The following is a 17,632-nucleotide window of genomic DNA, read 5'->3' as shown; positions in this document are numbered from 1 at the left end:
GTGGGTTGTGGAATCAGTTCAGAGTTGAGGAGAGTGAAGTTATCCACGCTGATTCGGGAGCCTGATAGTTGAAGGGTAATAACTTTTCCTGGACCTAGTGATGTGGGAACCTAAATCCTATGTACCTCCATCCGTATGACAGCGGCCAGGACCTTGGAAAATATCCAGGCAAATCGGCGGGGGTGGAGGGGGGGCGGTGGGAGGAGCTCTGCTACTCCACTTTAAACTATCTTTGCCTGTTCCAGGAGCATGTTTACTAAACCATCCTCATTCTTCTTTGACCACCCCCCTCCCGCCCCCCCCCCATGACCGCAAATAAACAGAGCGAAGCTGAAATATAGCCGGCAGGCGAGGAGCGGTCTCCGCGGTTATGCGAACGGGGGCCGCAGCCTCGCGCACCCGTGCACATGTGGTACACGGTCTCTCCCAGCCCACAGAAGCGACAGGCAACTGGGAGATCCGCGTAGAAGCGAATGAAATTTATTCTAGGGTACAACTCTCTCCAGCAGCCTCCATCCCGGGACCCTAACGTGCAAGTGGGGGACGCTTCATAAAGGGACTTTCAGTTGCAAATTGGACTGCCATGGCTAGGAAATGGATGGTGTGGCTTAGCAGTCCATACAGGTACCTCCTACCTACATCTCTGAATGGGACTGTGGATGTCGATGACAGACCGCTGAAGATTCTGGGGCCTGAGTGCGATGAGCTGTTCCAGCTGAGCGGAGGTGCGCCCAGCCAGACTCGCTCCGGTACCCAATAGACTTGAGCCGGGACACCGCCCTCCACCAGCGGAGGTGGAACCAGCCGAAGGAAGCTTTGTTCCGGACTCTTAAGTAGGTCCTGATGGAAGCCAGGCAGCCTCCGCCGAGCAGCGCGGCTGACGAGCGTCGGAGGTAGCCGCGTCTCTTCGCGAAGACAGCGGCCCCTAAAACTGTTCAGGAGGGCGCTCGACGTACACGAATCTCTTCAGGGTCAAGAGGGGGAGAAGCGCCGACCGTGTACGGACACACACGAGCGACTGTCTGCCCTGACCAAATGTGAGACTCAAGATCGCTGCAGATATCACCATGGTGTCCATCCGGTAGCGCGAGATGAAGACCAGCAGTTGGTTCATGAGCACCACCCAGCTTCGGTGGGAAAGGAAGCCGAACCAGCCACCCCTTCGGGTCGCGATTGTAGTCTCCAGGTCCTGCGAGTTCGCTAGCCACCCCGCGGTAGACTCCCATGTATTGGAGAAGCGTGGTGCTCCATGCAACGGTCTCATCTCCTCTGGCAATAAGTCCAAAGAACCTACGGCTGAAAGCAACTGGCCTTTCCCGGACGTGTTACAGAGCCTTCCCAAGGGTTTAAAGCCGGCTGGTGATGCGGGTGGACGTGTCTGTAATAGACAGGTCAGGTAACCGCGCCCCGTGCTGCTGGAAACACAGACCAGGAGGTGCCTCCACTTCCTGCCACGGAGGATGGCGGCACATTGGGAGCAGGAGGTGGAGTGTCTGGGCTGGGAGCTTTGACGGTAGAATGTACACTCCCGGAGGTCCGGGCATTATGCCACACCACGGTGACAGCCCCTTCAACGCTGGACTGTGGTCTGAGCTTCCAGAGGGAAGTCAGACCCTGCAAACTTGTACAGAAATCTGAAAAACAATTAAGCTTTCTGCTCCAGCAAACTGATAAAGGTTGTGAAGAAAGTGTATGGTGTGTTGGCCTTCATTAATCCGGGAACTCAGATCAGGGACCACCAGGTAATGTTGCAGCTCTATAAAACCCTGGTTAGACCACACTTGTAATGCAGGTTGCCTCATTACAGGAAACATGTGGAAGCTTTAGAGAGGGTTCAGAGGAGATTTACCAGAATGCTGGCTGGATTAGAGGAGAGGCTGAGCTATCTAGGGCTTTTCCCTTTGGAGCAAAGGAGGATTGGAAATGACCCGATAGAATTTTACAAGAAGATAAGAGCATAGATCATAGACACTTTCCCATCACAGAAATGGTTAATACAAGGGTTAATGTTAAGATGATTGGAGGAAAGTACTGTATAGAGGCAATGTTGGAGGTGTTTACTCAGAGTGGCTGGTTGGTGTAAGGAATACACTGCAGGGATGGTGGTAGAGGCAGGTACATTAGGGGCATTTAGGAAACTCTCAGCTAGAAAAAAAATGGAGGCTTATATAAGAGGGAAAGGTTAAAGTGATCTTAAAATAGGTTCAAAGTTCAAAAATTCAAAGTAAAATTTTTATCAACGAACATATATTTCATTATATACAACCCTAAGATTCACTTCTGGTGGGCATACTCAATAAATCCATAGAATAATAACCATAACAGAATCAGTGGAAGACAGCCCAACTTGGGTGTTCAACCAGAATGCAGAAGACAACAAACTGTGAAAGAACAAAAAGAAAGAGATAATAATAATAAATATATAAGCAGTAAATATGAAGAACATGAGGTGAAGAGTCCTTGAAAGTGAGTCCATAGGTTGTGGGAGCAGTTCAGTGATGGGACAAGTGAAGTTGAATGAAGTTCAACTCTCTGGTTCAAGAGCCTGATGTTGAGGGGTGATATCTGTTCCTGAACCTGGTGGTGTGAGTCCTGAGGCTCCTGTATCTTTTTCCTGATGGCAGCAGTGAGAAGAGAGCATGACCTGGGTGGGGATCCCTGATGATGGATGGCTATAGGGTCAGTACAACATCATAGGGTGAAGGGCTTGTACTGTGTTGTTGTATTCTATGCTTTAAGATTTCTCCTGATATCCCATGCTGCCTTTCCGTCTGGTATCAAGTGTACAGAGCAGATGCCAATGTTGAAGAGAATCTCTACAGTGTCCTTTGAAGAGACACTTCAGGTGAAGATCTTTGTCTCCCAACAGACTTCATCATCATCTGCCTTTAATCACACCCGCCAAGCAACTACCAGTTCTGGCTCCACCCCTTCCCCTCACTGGCTATCCCCCCTTCCATACCTTAGTCCACATCAGATGTCACAACCTCAGGTCATTAGTAGAGTTTTCTGTGGGCTCGAAGTTCTTGCTGTTGTTTTGTTTTTGTGTTCTGTGTTTGTATTAAATATAAATATCCATATTGTTGAGCTTCATTTTTTAAAAGTTATTGTTGGGCCTTTTCTAGTTTACATTTAAGTTGCCATTCACTTGATTACCTCCAATTAATTCTCCGAGACTTTGCTGGTATCCAATTAAATTCTTACATGCCATAGAGTGTATTTAAAGAGGCAGTGCTAACCCCTCATTTCTCAGTCGTCCTACACCTTGCCTAGTGAAGTTCTGACCGAGTTACTCCAAGTTATCCAAGACCTTGTAAGTTGTACTGTTTTGTTTTGTCTCCTTTGTTAATAAAGTTCCTAGTTTTGTTTAACCCTTCCAGGTCTCAGTGTGATCCTGCGCTTGGATCCATGGTGCAGCATTATAGAAGGGTGTCAGCCCAAAATGTCACTTTGTGTGTTGATTCACATTCCACCATCGGCAGAATCTTGTGTCTCTGTGGTGAATTTGTCTGGATGAGTCTTTGATCCGTATCAAGTCCTTTCTGTGGGAGCTTTCCAGTTAGAAGCAGGGCCTAAGTAAGCTCACGATGTGAATTAAGTATTGTTCTGATTGGGAACACATCAGAATGGCACATATCTGACCAGGGCACAGTGCTGAAGTGTTTATTTATCTCTCTCCCCCTTCCTCTCTCTCACAGAAGTTGAGCCGCCCAGTAACCCCCTGATGTAACCCTAGCCCAGTCACTGGACAGATGAGGCTCGTCAGCCGTCCCTGGCAACTGATCTAAGATCTCAAATCTCTGCTGCCTGGCAGCTATACCCATTCATGGGGAAGGCTTTGGGAGTAAACCCTGGAGCTGGAGTCTCTAAGGCAGTCGTACTTGAGTTCAATGCTGAACTGGTAACTCTCGCGATGCTGCTGGTGCCAAACTGTATCGGTCTCTGCCATTCCTTTGGATTCATCAGTTGTGTGGAGAGGGGGAGCTTGCTGCATTGGCAACAGCTTGCTCTCCATATTGTACTACCCTGGCTTGCATATCTAGACAGCCAGGATGCAACATCCATGGTTGGCCCTGCCCTGCAGAGGCCTTCAATCACTGATCAATTTACAATGACCAATTAACCTACCAACCGGTAACATCTTTGGACTGTGGGAGGAGAGCGGAGCACCCAGTGAAAACCCACATGGTCACGGGGAGAACGTACAAACTCCTCACAGACCCCAGGTCACTGGTACTGTAAAGAGTTGTGCTAACCACTACGCCCTTGTGCCTCCCTGTTCCTGAGCAGTTCAGATTGTTCCCAATGCAGCTGGTGGTAGGAGGACCTAGGGGGCGCTAAGGAGCATGTGAAAAAGCATTGATTGATGGGATATAAATGGAAGAATGTGGTTGGTCGGATTGGTCTGTTAGCTGGTATCAACTTGTTGGGCCAAATATCCTCCTCCTAGGTCATCAGGAACTATTAGCAGTGGCGAAACTATCTAATCCTGTTCAGTTTACACTAACTCTCTGCTGATACTGCAACAGAAAATTGAGACAGCCTAATACTACCACTACGTTGACTCAGGCCTAGGGGGCTGGCGTCAGGCAGCCTAATTCAGACAGCCTAATCCCATGCCATAATTACTGTTTATTTACCTATATGTGGATTGTGGGTAATGTTAGCAAGGCCAAAGTTGATTATCCATCAACTGAGTTTGAGGTGGCGGTGAGCCATCTTTGTCAGCCGGTGCAGGGGGAAAGACAAAGTCAAAGCCAAGTTTATTGTCGTCTGCACAAGTCCATGTGCAATGAAAATTTATCTGCATTAGCATCATATAACACCATAAGATATAGGAGCAGAATTAGGCCATTTGGCCCATTGAGTCTGCTCCACTATTTCATCATGACTGATCCATTTTCCCTTCCAGCCACAATCTCCTGCCTTCTCCCTGTATCCCTTCATGCCCTGACTGTCAACCTCTGCCTTAAATACAGCCAGTGACTTGACCTCCACAGCTGCCTGTGGCAATGAATTCCACAGAGTCACCACCACCCTCTACCTAAAGAAATTCCTTCTGCTGCGTTCACAGGAAAAAACAAAATTAAACATAATTATGAATTAGTCATCAAATAGAAATGTGTAATGTGAAGGCTTAGTTCACTTTTCAGTCCACAGTCACTTACGCCTTGCTGGTTGGCAATTGACCTGTTTGTGGGGTGCGGCAGCCCCTTCCCACTAGTTGCCTTGTGTGCCACGGCGCCGGTGTCTGGTTCTGAGTGCCTCAGGGGTATAAGAATAGCACGTGCTAGAGACTGGCTGTCTGTCCTTGTCTCCAGGGGCTCACTTCACACTGAAATCGTGACTAGAGCTGAAGAACCACTGGGAAAGTATGCTACAGATACAGGAGGGCCCACACGCACACATAGCTAAGTATCTGTTAAATGTTTAGTTTTGTAGTTGTGTAATTTGGAAAGACTAAATGAAGTACCTGTTGAGTTTGAAGTGTTACTGATTGTTCAGTGTTGTAGTTTTTGTAACTTGGGATGGCTTGGATGTTTGATTGACATGTTAGATGTTTTACTCTTTGTAAATAAACGGTTAATGTGCTTATTCATAATCAGTGTCTTCTGTCTCACTCACCAAACCCGTGACCCTGCTTCCTCACAACAAAAGGGCTGCACAGTAGCATAGAACATTATGTAATGCTTTACTGAGCCATTGAGCGCAATCATGATCGGGGTTCAATTGCTGCCCTGTCTGTAAGGAGTTTGTATATTCTCCTGTGACCGCATGTGTCTCCTCTGGGTGCTCTGGTTTCCTCCCACATTCCAAAGACGTGCTATTTGGGATTAGTGAGTTGTGTCCATGCTCTGTTAGCGCCGGAAGCATGGCAACACTGTAGTGACCAGGGGTTTGCCAGCTGATTCAAGAACCTAATGTTTGATGGAAATTAACTGTAATTGTTCTGATCTTGGGGAAGGTACATTGAGATTGCTTAGAACACCAATTCATTTCAAAGATCAATACACTCAAGCAGTTGGGAGTTTCACAGTCAGCATAACTTCTACACAGATAAACATTGAGAGGATTTGAACAGCTTTCACATATTAATCAAGATATTTGTATGATTTAGCACAACTAATGCACTACTACAACCAGGAATTCTCTCGGTTCCAATGCGGTTTCAATGCATGAACAGACTGAGAAGACAGGTGCTCCACTTTTCTGCTGTCAACATTACCAGAATTTATTTCCAAAAATCAATGTACTCCTGTGAAAGTCTTTCAAAATCGTTCGTTAATTATTAACAGAAATACTTGGAAAACAAAGAAAAAAATACTGACTATGGAAAGAGTGTAATTGTGATTTGAGTGAGGTAGATCCATTTTCAAAATCTCTCATTGTGTCTCTCCAATACATCGGATCGGACGGTGACAAAGCAAGATGAAGCTCACCCTAAGTTACGGGATCATCTTGTTGTTTCTCACTGGCTGTCACACAAATGATGGTAAGTATCAACGAACTCTCAGTGCAACCTGTTCCTCCCGTCTGTACATCTCCCCCAGCTGACGGTGTTCCTCCCACGGCGGTGACTTTGGGTGAAGGTTGTTGACAGGAATTGTCAGATCATAGCTTGAGATTTCTGCATTCTCTTCATCCCTGGCAGGTGATCAAAGTTTCCCCTATTTTTCTTTAAAGCTACACGGACCAACCATTGCTCTGGGCAGGACATTTTTACATGGCCTGAAAACTACACAGCACTTTAAATGTTTTTTTATTTGTAATATGCATACAATGAATATTTAGAATGAAAATTGAAACATCACATACTTCTGATTTTTTTTATTAATTGAAGGTATAATGGAATACCATATATCAAAGAAAATATTGAGTTCATTGTTTATATCACCACCAATTTCTCTGTCTGCGAACTAGAAGTCTAGATCATAGGACATAGAACATTACAACACAATACAGGCTTTTTGGCCCGCAATGTGTGCAGACCTTTTAACAAACTCCAAGATCAACAAACCCCATAAGGCTCTCCATTTTTCTAAGATCCATGTGCCTACCTTAGATAATTGTGAGGTGTTAACCTGGATTAAGTGCAGCGGATAGAGGGGAACAGATGGATGTTATTTACTTGGATTTCCAGAAGGTGTTCGATAAGGTGCCCCATGAAAGACTTATCCATAAGATAGGGATGCATAGAGTTGGGGGTGATGTATTAGCATGGATATATGATTAGAAAGCAGAGAGTTTGGATACATGGGTGTTACTCTGGTTGGCAATCAGTGAGAGCGGTGTGCCACAGGGGTTGGTGCTGGACCTCGTACATTAACAATCTAGAAGAGGGGACCGAGTGTAGTGTATCTCAGTTTGCTGATGATACTAAATTCAGTGGAAAAGCAAATTGTGCAGAAGATACAGACAGTCTGCAGAGAGATGTAGGTAGATTAAGTGAATGGGCAAGGGTCGGGCAGATGAAGCACATCTGGTAAATGCGAAGTCATCCACTTTGGAAGGAAAATTAAAGATCAGATTATTAATTAAATGGTAAAAAAATTACAGCATGCTGCTGTGCAGAGGGACTTGGCAGTGCTTGTGCATGAATCACAAACGGTGGGTTTGCAGGTGCAGCAGGCTGTCAAGAAGGCAAATGGAATGTTGGCCTTCATTGTTAGAGGGATTGAATTTAAGAACAGAGAGGTTATTCTGCAACTGTACAGGGTACTGATGAGACCACACCTGGAGTACTGCGTGCAGTTCTGGTTTCCTTACTTGAAGAAGGATATACTGGCTTTGAAGGCAGTACAGAGGAGGTTCACCGGCTTGATTCCAGAGATGAGGGGGGGGGGGTTAGACTGAGGAGAGATTGAGTTCTTGGGGCTATTCTTGCTGGAATTCAGAAGAATGAGAGGAGATCTTATAGAAACGTATAAAATTATGAAAGGGATAAATAAGATAGAAGCAGGAAAGTTGTTTCCACTGGTAGGTGAGACTAGAACTAAGGGACACAGCCTCAAGATGCGGGGGAGTAGATTTAGGACGGAGATGAGGAGGAACTGCTTTTCCCAGGGAGTGGTGAATCTGTGGGATTCTCTGCACAATGAAGCAGTGGAGGCTACATCAGTAAATATATTTAAGATAAGGTTAGATGGATTTTTGCACAAGGGTTAAGGGGAAAAGGGAGGTAGATGGAGATGAGTCCATGGCCAGATCAGCCACGATCTTATTGAATGGTGGAGCAGGCTTGACCGGCCAGGTGGCCGACTCCTGCTCCCATTTTTTATGTTCTTATGTGTTGCATCTCAGTAGCGCAAATGCAAATACACCTTTGACAAGGTGCCACACACAAGGCTACTTAACAAGATAAGAGCCCATGGAATTATGGAAAAGTTACATACGTGGATAGAGTGTTGGCTGATTGGCAGGAAACAGAGAGCGGGAATAAAGGGATCCTATTCTGGTTGACTGCCGGTTACCAGTGGTATCCACAGGGATCCGTGTTGGGGCCGCTTCTTTTTACATTGTACATCAACGATTTGGATTATGGAATAGATGGTTTTGTGGCTAAGTTTGCTGACGATACGAAGATAGGTGGAGAGGCCAGTAGTGCTGAGGAAATGGAGAGACTGTAGAGAGACTTGGATAGATTGGAAGAATGGGCAGAGAAGTGGCAAATGAAGTACAATGTTGGAAAGTGTATGGTTATGCACTTTGGCAGAAAAAATAAACGGGCAGACTATTATTTAAATGAGGAAAGAATTCAAAGTTCAGAGATGCAACGGGACTTGGGAGTCCTTGTACAGGATACCCTTAAGGTTAACCTCCAGGTTGAGTCAGTAGTGAAGAAGGCGAATGCAATGTTGGCATTCATTTCTGGAGGAACAGAGTATAGGAGCAGGGATGTGATGTTGAGGCTCTATAAGGTGCTGGTGAGACCTCACTTGGAGTACTGTGGGCAGTTTTGGTCTCCTTACTTAAGAAAGGATGTGCTGATGTTGGAGAGGGTACAGAGAAGATTCACTAGAATGATTCCGGGAATGAGAGGGTTAACATATGAGGAACGTTTGTCCGCTCTTGGACTGTATTCCTTGGAGTTTAGAAGAACGAGGGGAGACCTCATAAAAACATTTCGAATGTTGATAGGCATGGACAGAGTGGATGTGGCAAAGTTGTTTCCCATGATGGGGGAGTCTTGTACGAGAGGGCATGACTTAAGGATTGAAGGGCGCCCATTCAGAACAGAAATGCAAAGAAACTTTTGAGTCAGAGGGTAGTGAATCTATGAAATTTGTTGCCACGGGCAGCAGTGGAGGCCAAATCATTGGGTGTATTTAAGGCAGAGATTGATAGGTATCTGAGTAGCCAGGGCATCAAAGGTTATGGTGAGAAGGTGGGGGAGTGGGACTAAATGGGAGAATGGATCAGCTCATGATAAAATGGCGGAGCAGACTTGATGGGCTGAATGGCCGACTTCTGTCTTATGGTCTTATGGTCTTATGGAGACAGTACACTGTTAAGGGCAAAATCCTTAACAGTCTTACTGAGCAGAGAGATCTTGGGATCCAAGATCATAGCTCCTTGAAAGTGGCTACGCAGGTTGATAGGATGGTTAAGAAGGTTTAGGGAATGCTTGCTTTTAGTAGTCCAGGCACTGAGTTCAAAATTCAAGAGGTTATGTTGCAACTTTATAAAACATTGAGTCGGCGACATCTGGAGTATTGTGTACGGTTCTGGTCGCCCCACTATAGGATGTTGAGGCTTTGGAGAGGGTGCAGAAGAGGTTTACCTGGATTCTGCCTGGTTTAGAGGGCATGTGCTATCATGAAAGACTGGACAAATGTGGGTTGTATTTCCTGGGGCGGCGGAGGCTGAAGGGAGATCTGATAGAGGACTACAAGATTGTGAGACGCATAGACAGAGGCTGAAATATCAAGTACCAAAGGGCAAACATTGAAGGTGAGAGCAGATAGGTTGAAAGGGGATGTGAGGGAGTGGTGGATGTCTGGGATGGTGCTTTGGCACAATGTTATAGGCCTATTTCTCTGCTATGTTCTATGGAGCATAGGCCATGATGACCTCCTGTTGGCTGGCCTTACCCATTTTCACCTCTCATGAAGAAACTATCAGCCTTTATACAGTTCCAATCTCAGTGTGGGTACCCACCATTTTGGAGGCAGTGGTCTGACATCATGACACAATTCCGTCAGCATACAGGCGCCAGATGTTTAATACTGTGGATGTGTTATTGAGTCTTTCTACAGAAACCTTCGGCTCTGCAGCTCCTGTCTCGAGTCCCCAGAACAAACCAGTTTGCAGAAGAGCTTAGAGAAGGGAACCTGGAGCGAGAGTGCGTGGAAGAAACATGCTCAAAGGAAGAAGTCCAAGAGATTTTTGAAGATGATTTCAAAGTGGTAAGGATGAAATTTCTAGGTCCAATTTAGTCCTTGCTTTTTCTCCCCCTCCTTGGGTGGCAGTGTTGAGATATGTCTCTACCGAAAGAGGTGTAAAGCGCTTCTTCCCTCTGCTAGCCTGCAGGTCACCCTTGGGCAAGGTATAGCACCTGCTTAGTCCCCCGATCAGAGTCATGTGAAGTCCTGGAAGCAGGTGGTGGATGGTTGTATGAGCAGCTGGTGCATATCACAAATTCTGGTTATGTGACCACTGACTGTCTCTGAAGCGTATTGATAATGGCTGGGGTCACGCATCCTTTAAAGACACTGCCCAGAAGAAAGCAATGAAAGCAACGCCTGTGGAAAAATTAGCCAAGAACAATCATGGTCATGGAAAGCCCATGATCGCCAACATCATACAGTACGGCATGGCTCATGATGATGATGATGATGATGATTTGCACGTTCCAGCCTGTTGTCTCATTCATTGTCTGCTCAAGTAGTTCAAAGGGTCAGGATAATAAGACGATAAGACAGAGGAGCAGAATTAGGCCATTTGGCCCATCAAGTCTGTTCCATGAATCATGGCTAATTTCTTAACCCTCTCAACCTCGTTCTCCTCCCTTCTTCCCGTATCCTTTGATGTTACATACCCAAGACCATGAGGCAACCCATGCAGTGTATTTTCAGTCTGTCCACTACTGGAGGATGACACAGTTCATCTCACCTCATAAACTCCACCTTGTCCTACTGGTGGGAGGATCCATCACTTTGATGGGTGGACACAAGAGGAAGGAGACTCGAGAGAAGAAAGCTAACTAAAACCAAGACCGAGGAACATCATTATCATGTCTACCACTACCCATAGAGTCTTCAATGACCTCACCAGGCTGACCAATGTCAGTCAGGTCTTACAAAGGACAATATAGTTCACCTCCATGTGGCAGCCCCTTCATTAACATATTGAATATTGAAGTGCCTAGGTACAGTGGACAGGGTTCCTACAGTGGGGAGAATCTAGGACCAAAGAGCACAGCCTCAGAATATGAGGACATTCCTACAAAACAGAGGTGAGGAGGAACTTCCTTATCCAGAGGGTGGTGAATCTCCGGAATTCATCACCACAGACAGCTGTGGAGGCCCAGTCTTCGGATATATTCCAAGTGGAGATTGATAGGTTCTCGATTTGTCAAGGCATCAAAGGTTACAGGAGAAGGCAGGAGAATGGGGTTGAGAGGGATAATAAATCAGTCATAATGGAATGTTGGAGGAGACTCGATGGGCTGAATGGCCTAACTTGGCTCCTTTGTCTTCTGGTCTTATGGGCACATAAATGGCAATCTAATAAAAGCTGAAGGTGTCAGAAATCTGAAATAAAAATGGGAAATGCCAGGTGGATTGTGGGGTCCAAGTTCATAGCTCTCAAAGTGACTGCACGGGTTGATAGGGAGGTTAAGAAGACATTTTGCATGCTTGTCTTTATTGGTCAAGGCATTCAGTTCGAGAGTCAGAATGTAATGTTGCGGCTTTATAAAGCTCTGCTGAGGCCACATCTGGCATATTGCATTCTTTTCTAGCCAACCCATTTATAGGAAAGATTTGGACAGTGTGCAGAAGAGGTTCACCAGATGCAGCCTGGATTAGAGAGCAGGTGCTGTAAGGAGAGCTTGGACAAACTTGGACTGTTTTGTCTGAAGCGGCGGAGGCTGGAGGGAGACTTGATAGAATTTTAAACAATTACAAGAGGCACAGACAGTGTAGAGATCCTGTATCTTTGACCCTGAGTACAAAACATCTAATACGAGGGGGTCAAGAAGGGGAATGTTCAAAGGGGATGTTGTGAATCAGGTTTCTATAAAACAAAGCGTGGTGGTTGTGTTTCCTCTGCTGCCAGGAGTGGTAGTGGAGGTAGATATGTTAAAGAGACTTAACAGACTCTTAGATAGCCACATAAGTATGCAGAGAATGTAAGAATATGACAATGTCAAGGGAGCATGGACTGGTTTAGTTAAGCACTTAGTTACCAAATAACCTACCTTGGCTCAGCATCGTGAGCCACTGGGATTGTACCTGAGCTTTATTCTCTGAATTTCTGTATCTGATGTCTTCCTATAGTGGGGGAGTCCAGGACAACTTCAAAATCTTTTTAGAACAAAGATGAGCCGTAATTTCTTTAACCAGACAATCTGTGGAATTCAATGCCACAGACGGCTGTGGAGGCCAAGTCATTGCGTATATTTAAAGTGGAGGTTGATAGGTTCTTGGTTAATAAGGGCCTCAAAGATTATAGGGAGAAGGCAGGAGAATGATGTTGAGAGGGATAGTAATTCAGCCATGATGGAATGGTGGAGACTATAGGCTGAATGGCCTAAATCTTCTTTTATGTTTTATGATCATGTACTCCGTTCAACCTCTCTCTGTAACTCAGTCAATGGCTTATTACATCTACAAGTTAGGGAATCAAGAAGTAGTGGGCATAGATTCAAGGTGGAGTGGTCAAATGTAAGTTAACATTAACAAAAAAATGAACATACAGTACAGTACTGTGTAAAAGTCTTGGGGACAGTAGTGTAGTGGTTAGCACAATGCTGTACAGTACAGGAGGCCAGGGTTCAATTCCCACCTCTGCCTGTAAGGAGTTTGTACATTCTCCCCATGACCATACGGCTTTCCTCCAGGTGCTCTGGTTTCCTCCCAGAGTCCAAAGACCCACCAGTAGTTGGGTCATTTGGTCATTGTAAATTGTCTGATGATCAGGCTTAGATTAAAGCGGGGGTTTGCTGGCCAGTGTGGCTCAATGGGCCAGAAGGGCCGATTCTGCGATGTATCTCAGTAACGAAATAAATCAATTTTTGCACTTTTTTCAACTTAATGACAATTTTCCTATAGTAGGGTGACCAAAACTGAACTTTTTTCTCCAGGGACAGTCTCGCCCATTCTATGTATTCATTAATCTAATAATGCATGAAACCAGTTGATGTATTAAAGTATTCACATGAATATTCATCTTCCGGGAAGAAGGTAGGAGAATGAAGTTGAGAGGGATAATAAATCAGACATGAGCAAACTCGTTGGGACGAATGGTCTAATTCTGTTCCTATATCTTGTGGTCTTATGAAGCTGGTCCGGTGATCAAAGTGTGATGGTGACCACTTTCCTTCTTCCAAAGATCCTGCTCAGCATTGCCAGCAGTGTCTGCTTCTGTTCCCATTCACTGTCGTCTGAGACAAAGCCACCAATAATGTCCTCACCAGATATTGAACTAAGGCCAATTGTTATTAATGTATTTCTCTTTTTACTCTTTAAGGAATCCTTCTGGAAACTCTACATAGGTATGTGGTTCTCCATTTTACCATTCTCACAAAGCCGGGACTTTCACTTTAAGGAATGCAAGTTCTAGCCACCAATGAGACAACTTTCCCTTCATGCGCTGATTTTAATGGAAAGAAAGATTAAAGGTTGTCAAGGAAAATAAACATCATGTTGTACAGAACGCTGGGAAGACTCAGTGGGCCAAGCAGTATCTGTGTTGGCAGAAGGTGTGAGTCGATATTCTGGATCAAGACCCCGCATCGGGACAAAAGGGAAGTGGAAAGTTGCCACTGTTTGTTTGTTTATTTATTTATTTATGAGTCATAGAAAATAACAGCACAGAAAGCTCATCTAGTCTATGCTGAACCATTTAAACTGCCTAGTCTCATTGACCTACACTGGGACTATAGCCCTCCATGTCCCTACCATACAAACTTCTCTTAAACATTGAAATTGAGCTCGCATGCACCACTTGCTTTGGCTGCTCATTCCACACTCTCATGATCCTCTGAGTGAAAAAGTTTCCCCTCATGTTCCCCTTCAACTTTTCACCTTTCACCCTTAACCCATGATCTCTAGCAGTAGACCAACCCAATCTTCTGCATTCCAAGAAATACAGTGCACACCAGCCCTTTCGTGTTCCACAAGCTGCACTGCCCAGCAATGCTCCGATTTAACCCAGGCCTAATCCCAGGTCAATTTACAACGAACCTGCTAATCTACTAAATTGTCCTGTGGGAGGAAACTGGAGAGCCCGGTGGAAATCCATGCACTCATGGGAATGACGTACAATCTTCTTACAGTGAGCGTCAGAAGTGAACTCTGAACTCTGTTGCTCCGAGCTGTAATAGGGCTGGTTCCTGTGCTCTGTTCCTCACTGATCTATAGTCCTACAGTTGACAATGGCATGTGTTTTAATCTTCTTAACTAACAAGATTCAAAATGGAATGTGTGGATGAATATTAAGGTATAAAACCATAAGGCATAGGAGCAGAATTATGCCAATCTAGCCATGGCTGATTTACTATCCCTCTCAACCACATTTACCTGCCTTCTCCTTGCAAACTTTGATGCCCTGACTGATCAAGAACCCAGTAACCTCCACTTTAAATATAACCAAATGACTTGGCCACCACAGCTGTCTGTGGCAATGAACTCCACAGACTCTCCACCCTCTGGCTAAAGAATCAGGGACCTATTTCATTCAGAACATTTATTTACATGTATTTTCTGTGTTTTTTTGATGGACTTGTGTAGATTGTATACTGCAGTAATGGATTTTTAATTAGAATTACAAAGACCAGGATAAAGATTTCAATCCACTCGGATTCCTGCGATACTGGACGTCTTTTGCTCCCCTTTCTGTCATGCAGAAATAAAACTCCTCAATTTCACTTCCAATTTCCAGCCAGGCAGAAGTGTAATTCAACTACCTGCCAAAATAATGGGACCTGTCAGAACACCGCCACGGGAGTACAATGTAAATGTCTCGGAGGATTTAATGGAACCTTCTGTGAAACAGGTAGGAGAATTTTCATTCTCAAGCGATGAATCCTGACTGTAGACATTAGGAAGCAGTAATATCTTGATCAGAACTATGATGGGTTATGGTATCTGAGAGTAGCATTGGGGCTCAAACACCCTGTCTTGCATGGGTTTACCGTATGTTTAGAAGACGGTTGGACAGGTAGATGGACAGCAATGTTTTAGAAGTTTATGGAGCAAACAATGGGCACCATGGTTAGCATGGCAGAGTTGGGCCAAAGAGCCTGTATCTCTGCTGTGAAATGCAATGACTCTACTCTGGGACTGCTTGCTGCCCAGTAGTTTCTTGGATCAGAGTTGGCGACAATGGAGTGGAACTCCTGAGGGTCTACTGTGTAAGGTTTTGGCACCAGTGCCCTTTGTCAACAGCTGATGGAACAGGATCGAGCGATCGTCAAAGACAGGGGAGCAGGGATCTGGAAAAGAAAGGGTGTTATAAGGTACGGGAGCCTCAAGTCCCACGTCACAAAGTTCAGGAACGATTATTACCACTCAACCATCAGACTCTTGAACCAAAAGGGTTCATCACGCACTCCAACACTGACCTGTGGACTCACTTTTAAAGACTCTACAACTCAGGTTTATGGATGTTTATTGCTTGTTTATTTTTATTATTGTTGTTTCTTTTTTATCTATTAGTACAGTTTGTTGTCTTTTGCACATTGTTTGGTTGCCCGTCTTTGTCGAGGGCAGTTTTTCATTGATTCTATTGTGTTTCTTTGTATTCTCTGTGAATGCCCACAGGAAAATGAAGCTCAGGGCAGCTGTATCATGACATATATGTACTTTGATAATAAATTTACTTTGTTGCTGTTCCAGATATCAATGAGTGTGACTTAACGCCCGCATGCCCACCAGGAACGACTTGTGTAGACGGAATCAACAATTTCACCTGCATTTGCCCAGCTGAAGGATGCTATGCAAATTCTGAATCATAAACAGGCAGTCGTGAAGGACTTGTTATGGATCTTAAATCAGAATCAATATTTACAATTAAATATGGAGCTGAGCTTGAATCGGAAGAATCAAACTCAGATGCAGGATTTCAGCCAAAAATGATGACCATCCTTCTGTCTTCCACAGATGCTATCTAACCTACTGAGTTTGCTCAGCATTTCGTTGTTGCTTCAGATTCATAAAGGGGTTGGGGAGGGGGGTCCTCTCTCTTAAATAAGCATTTTCTGGCTCAATCAGCAAACACTGCTTGCAGTGCCAAACAGAAGCAGGTTCCCAGGTTTGGTGAATAAGACAAAAATATTGACTACAAACAAGCATTTTCTTGCTGCTCCAGATTCCAGCACCTGTCTCTTGTGTCTCCAAAATCATTGTCAATGTCCACCAACCTCTTCAACTTCTGCCATTAAAGTCTGGATTCTACAAATCCCAGTGATCAGTTGTCATTCGGTACACAAATTAATACCTATGTAATGACTTTTATAAATTGTTCTTTAAGCAACACACTGAAGTTTTTGCAAATAACGAGTATCAAGACCTTCTATAAAAGCAAACTACTGCAGAAATAGGCATCCGTCAGCCTCGTGAGACCATGGATTTGCGCCTTGGAAGGTTTCCAGGGCGCAGGCCTAGGCAAGGTTGTATGGAAGACCAGCAGCTGCCCATGCTGCAAGTCTCCCCTCTCCACGCCACCGATGTTGTCCAAGGGAAGGGCATTAGGACCCATACAGCTTGGCACCGGTGTCGTCGCAGAGCACTGTATGGTTAAGTGCCTTGCTCAAGGACACAACACGCTGCCTTAGCCAAGGCTCGAACTAGCGTCCTTCAGATCACTAGACAAATGCCAAGAACACATAATATAGGATCAAGATTGGCCCATAGAGTCTGCCACACCATTCTATCATGGCTAACATATCATCCATTTCAACGCCATTTTCGTGCCTTCAGTAATGTGGAAGCAGATTTCCAGGTTGGGTGCTTGAGACAGAAAACAGACACGACAAATAGCATTTATTTACGAACAGTTAAAAATTAGAACAAACATTTAAGATCCCCCAAGTGATACAATCTGCAAAACTAAACATTCATCAAACAGATACTTCGCTACAAGTGCGCGCGGAGCAACCCTTCCCAATGGTTCTGTGAGGCGTGCCCTGGGATCAAAGGAAAGAGAGTAAGCCTCCAGCACGTGCTATTCTTTACACCGGGGTGTTTGAAACTGGGTACCAGAGCTGTGACACACAAGGCAATCAATGGGAAAAGCTGCTACAGGTCTCAAATGGGCCCATCAACATTTGACATGGTTGAGGCTGCATTTGACTGCCAAATAAGCCAAACCCCCGCATGGCATTTCACCTCACCAAAGTCGTGACACTGCGCCAATTTGACCCTTAAACTGATATGTTCCTTGTGAGCTCTCTACTAAGCTACAAATG

General features: G+C 45.0%; 1 protein-coding gene across 1 annotated transcript; it reads left to right on the top strand.

Annotated features, from left to right (window-relative positions):
* The first annotated feature begins 6,320 nt into the window (after nt 1–6,320).
* On the top strand, nt 6,321–16,645 carry LOC134355885 (venom prothrombin activator oscutarin-C catalytic subunit-like). Its single transcript, XM_063066411.1, has 5 exons — nt 6,321–6,493; nt 10,246–10,406; nt 13,693–13,717; nt 15,106–15,219; nt 16,062–16,645. The coding sequence occupies exons 1-5, from the start codon at nt 6,430–6,432 to the stop codon at nt 16,178–16,180; spliced, it is 483 nt and encodes a 160-aa protein (XP_062922481.1). The 5' UTR covers nt 6,321–6,429; the 3' UTR covers nt 16,181–16,645.
* Nucleotides 16,646–17,632: the final 987 nt, after the last annotated feature.

This window comes from Mobula hypostoma, chromosome 13, assembly GCF_963921235.1.
Source record: "Mobula hypostoma chromosome 13, sMobHyp1.1, whole genome shotgun sequence".
Classification (NCBI taxonomy): domain Eukaryota; kingdom Metazoa; phylum Chordata; class Chondrichthyes; order Myliobatiformes; family Myliobatidae; genus Mobula; species Mobula hypostoma.
This window is presented reverse-complemented; position numbering and strand designations above follow the sequence as displayed.

Excerpts from the sequence above, each read along its gene's own strand:
- LOC134355885 (XM_063066411.1), top strand. The coding sequence starts at position 6,430 with ATGAAGCTCACCCTAAGTTACGGGATCATCTTGTTGTTTCTCACTGGC. Across the intron at positions 10,407-13,692 it reads TTGAAGATGATTTCAAAGTG|GAATCCTTCTGGAAACTCTA; the intron begins GTAAGGATGAAA and ends TTACTCTTTAAG. Across the intron at positions 13,718-15,105 it reads CTTCTGGAAACTCTACATAG|CCAGGCAGAAGTGTAATTCA; the intron begins GTATGTGGTTCT and ends TCCAATTTCCAG.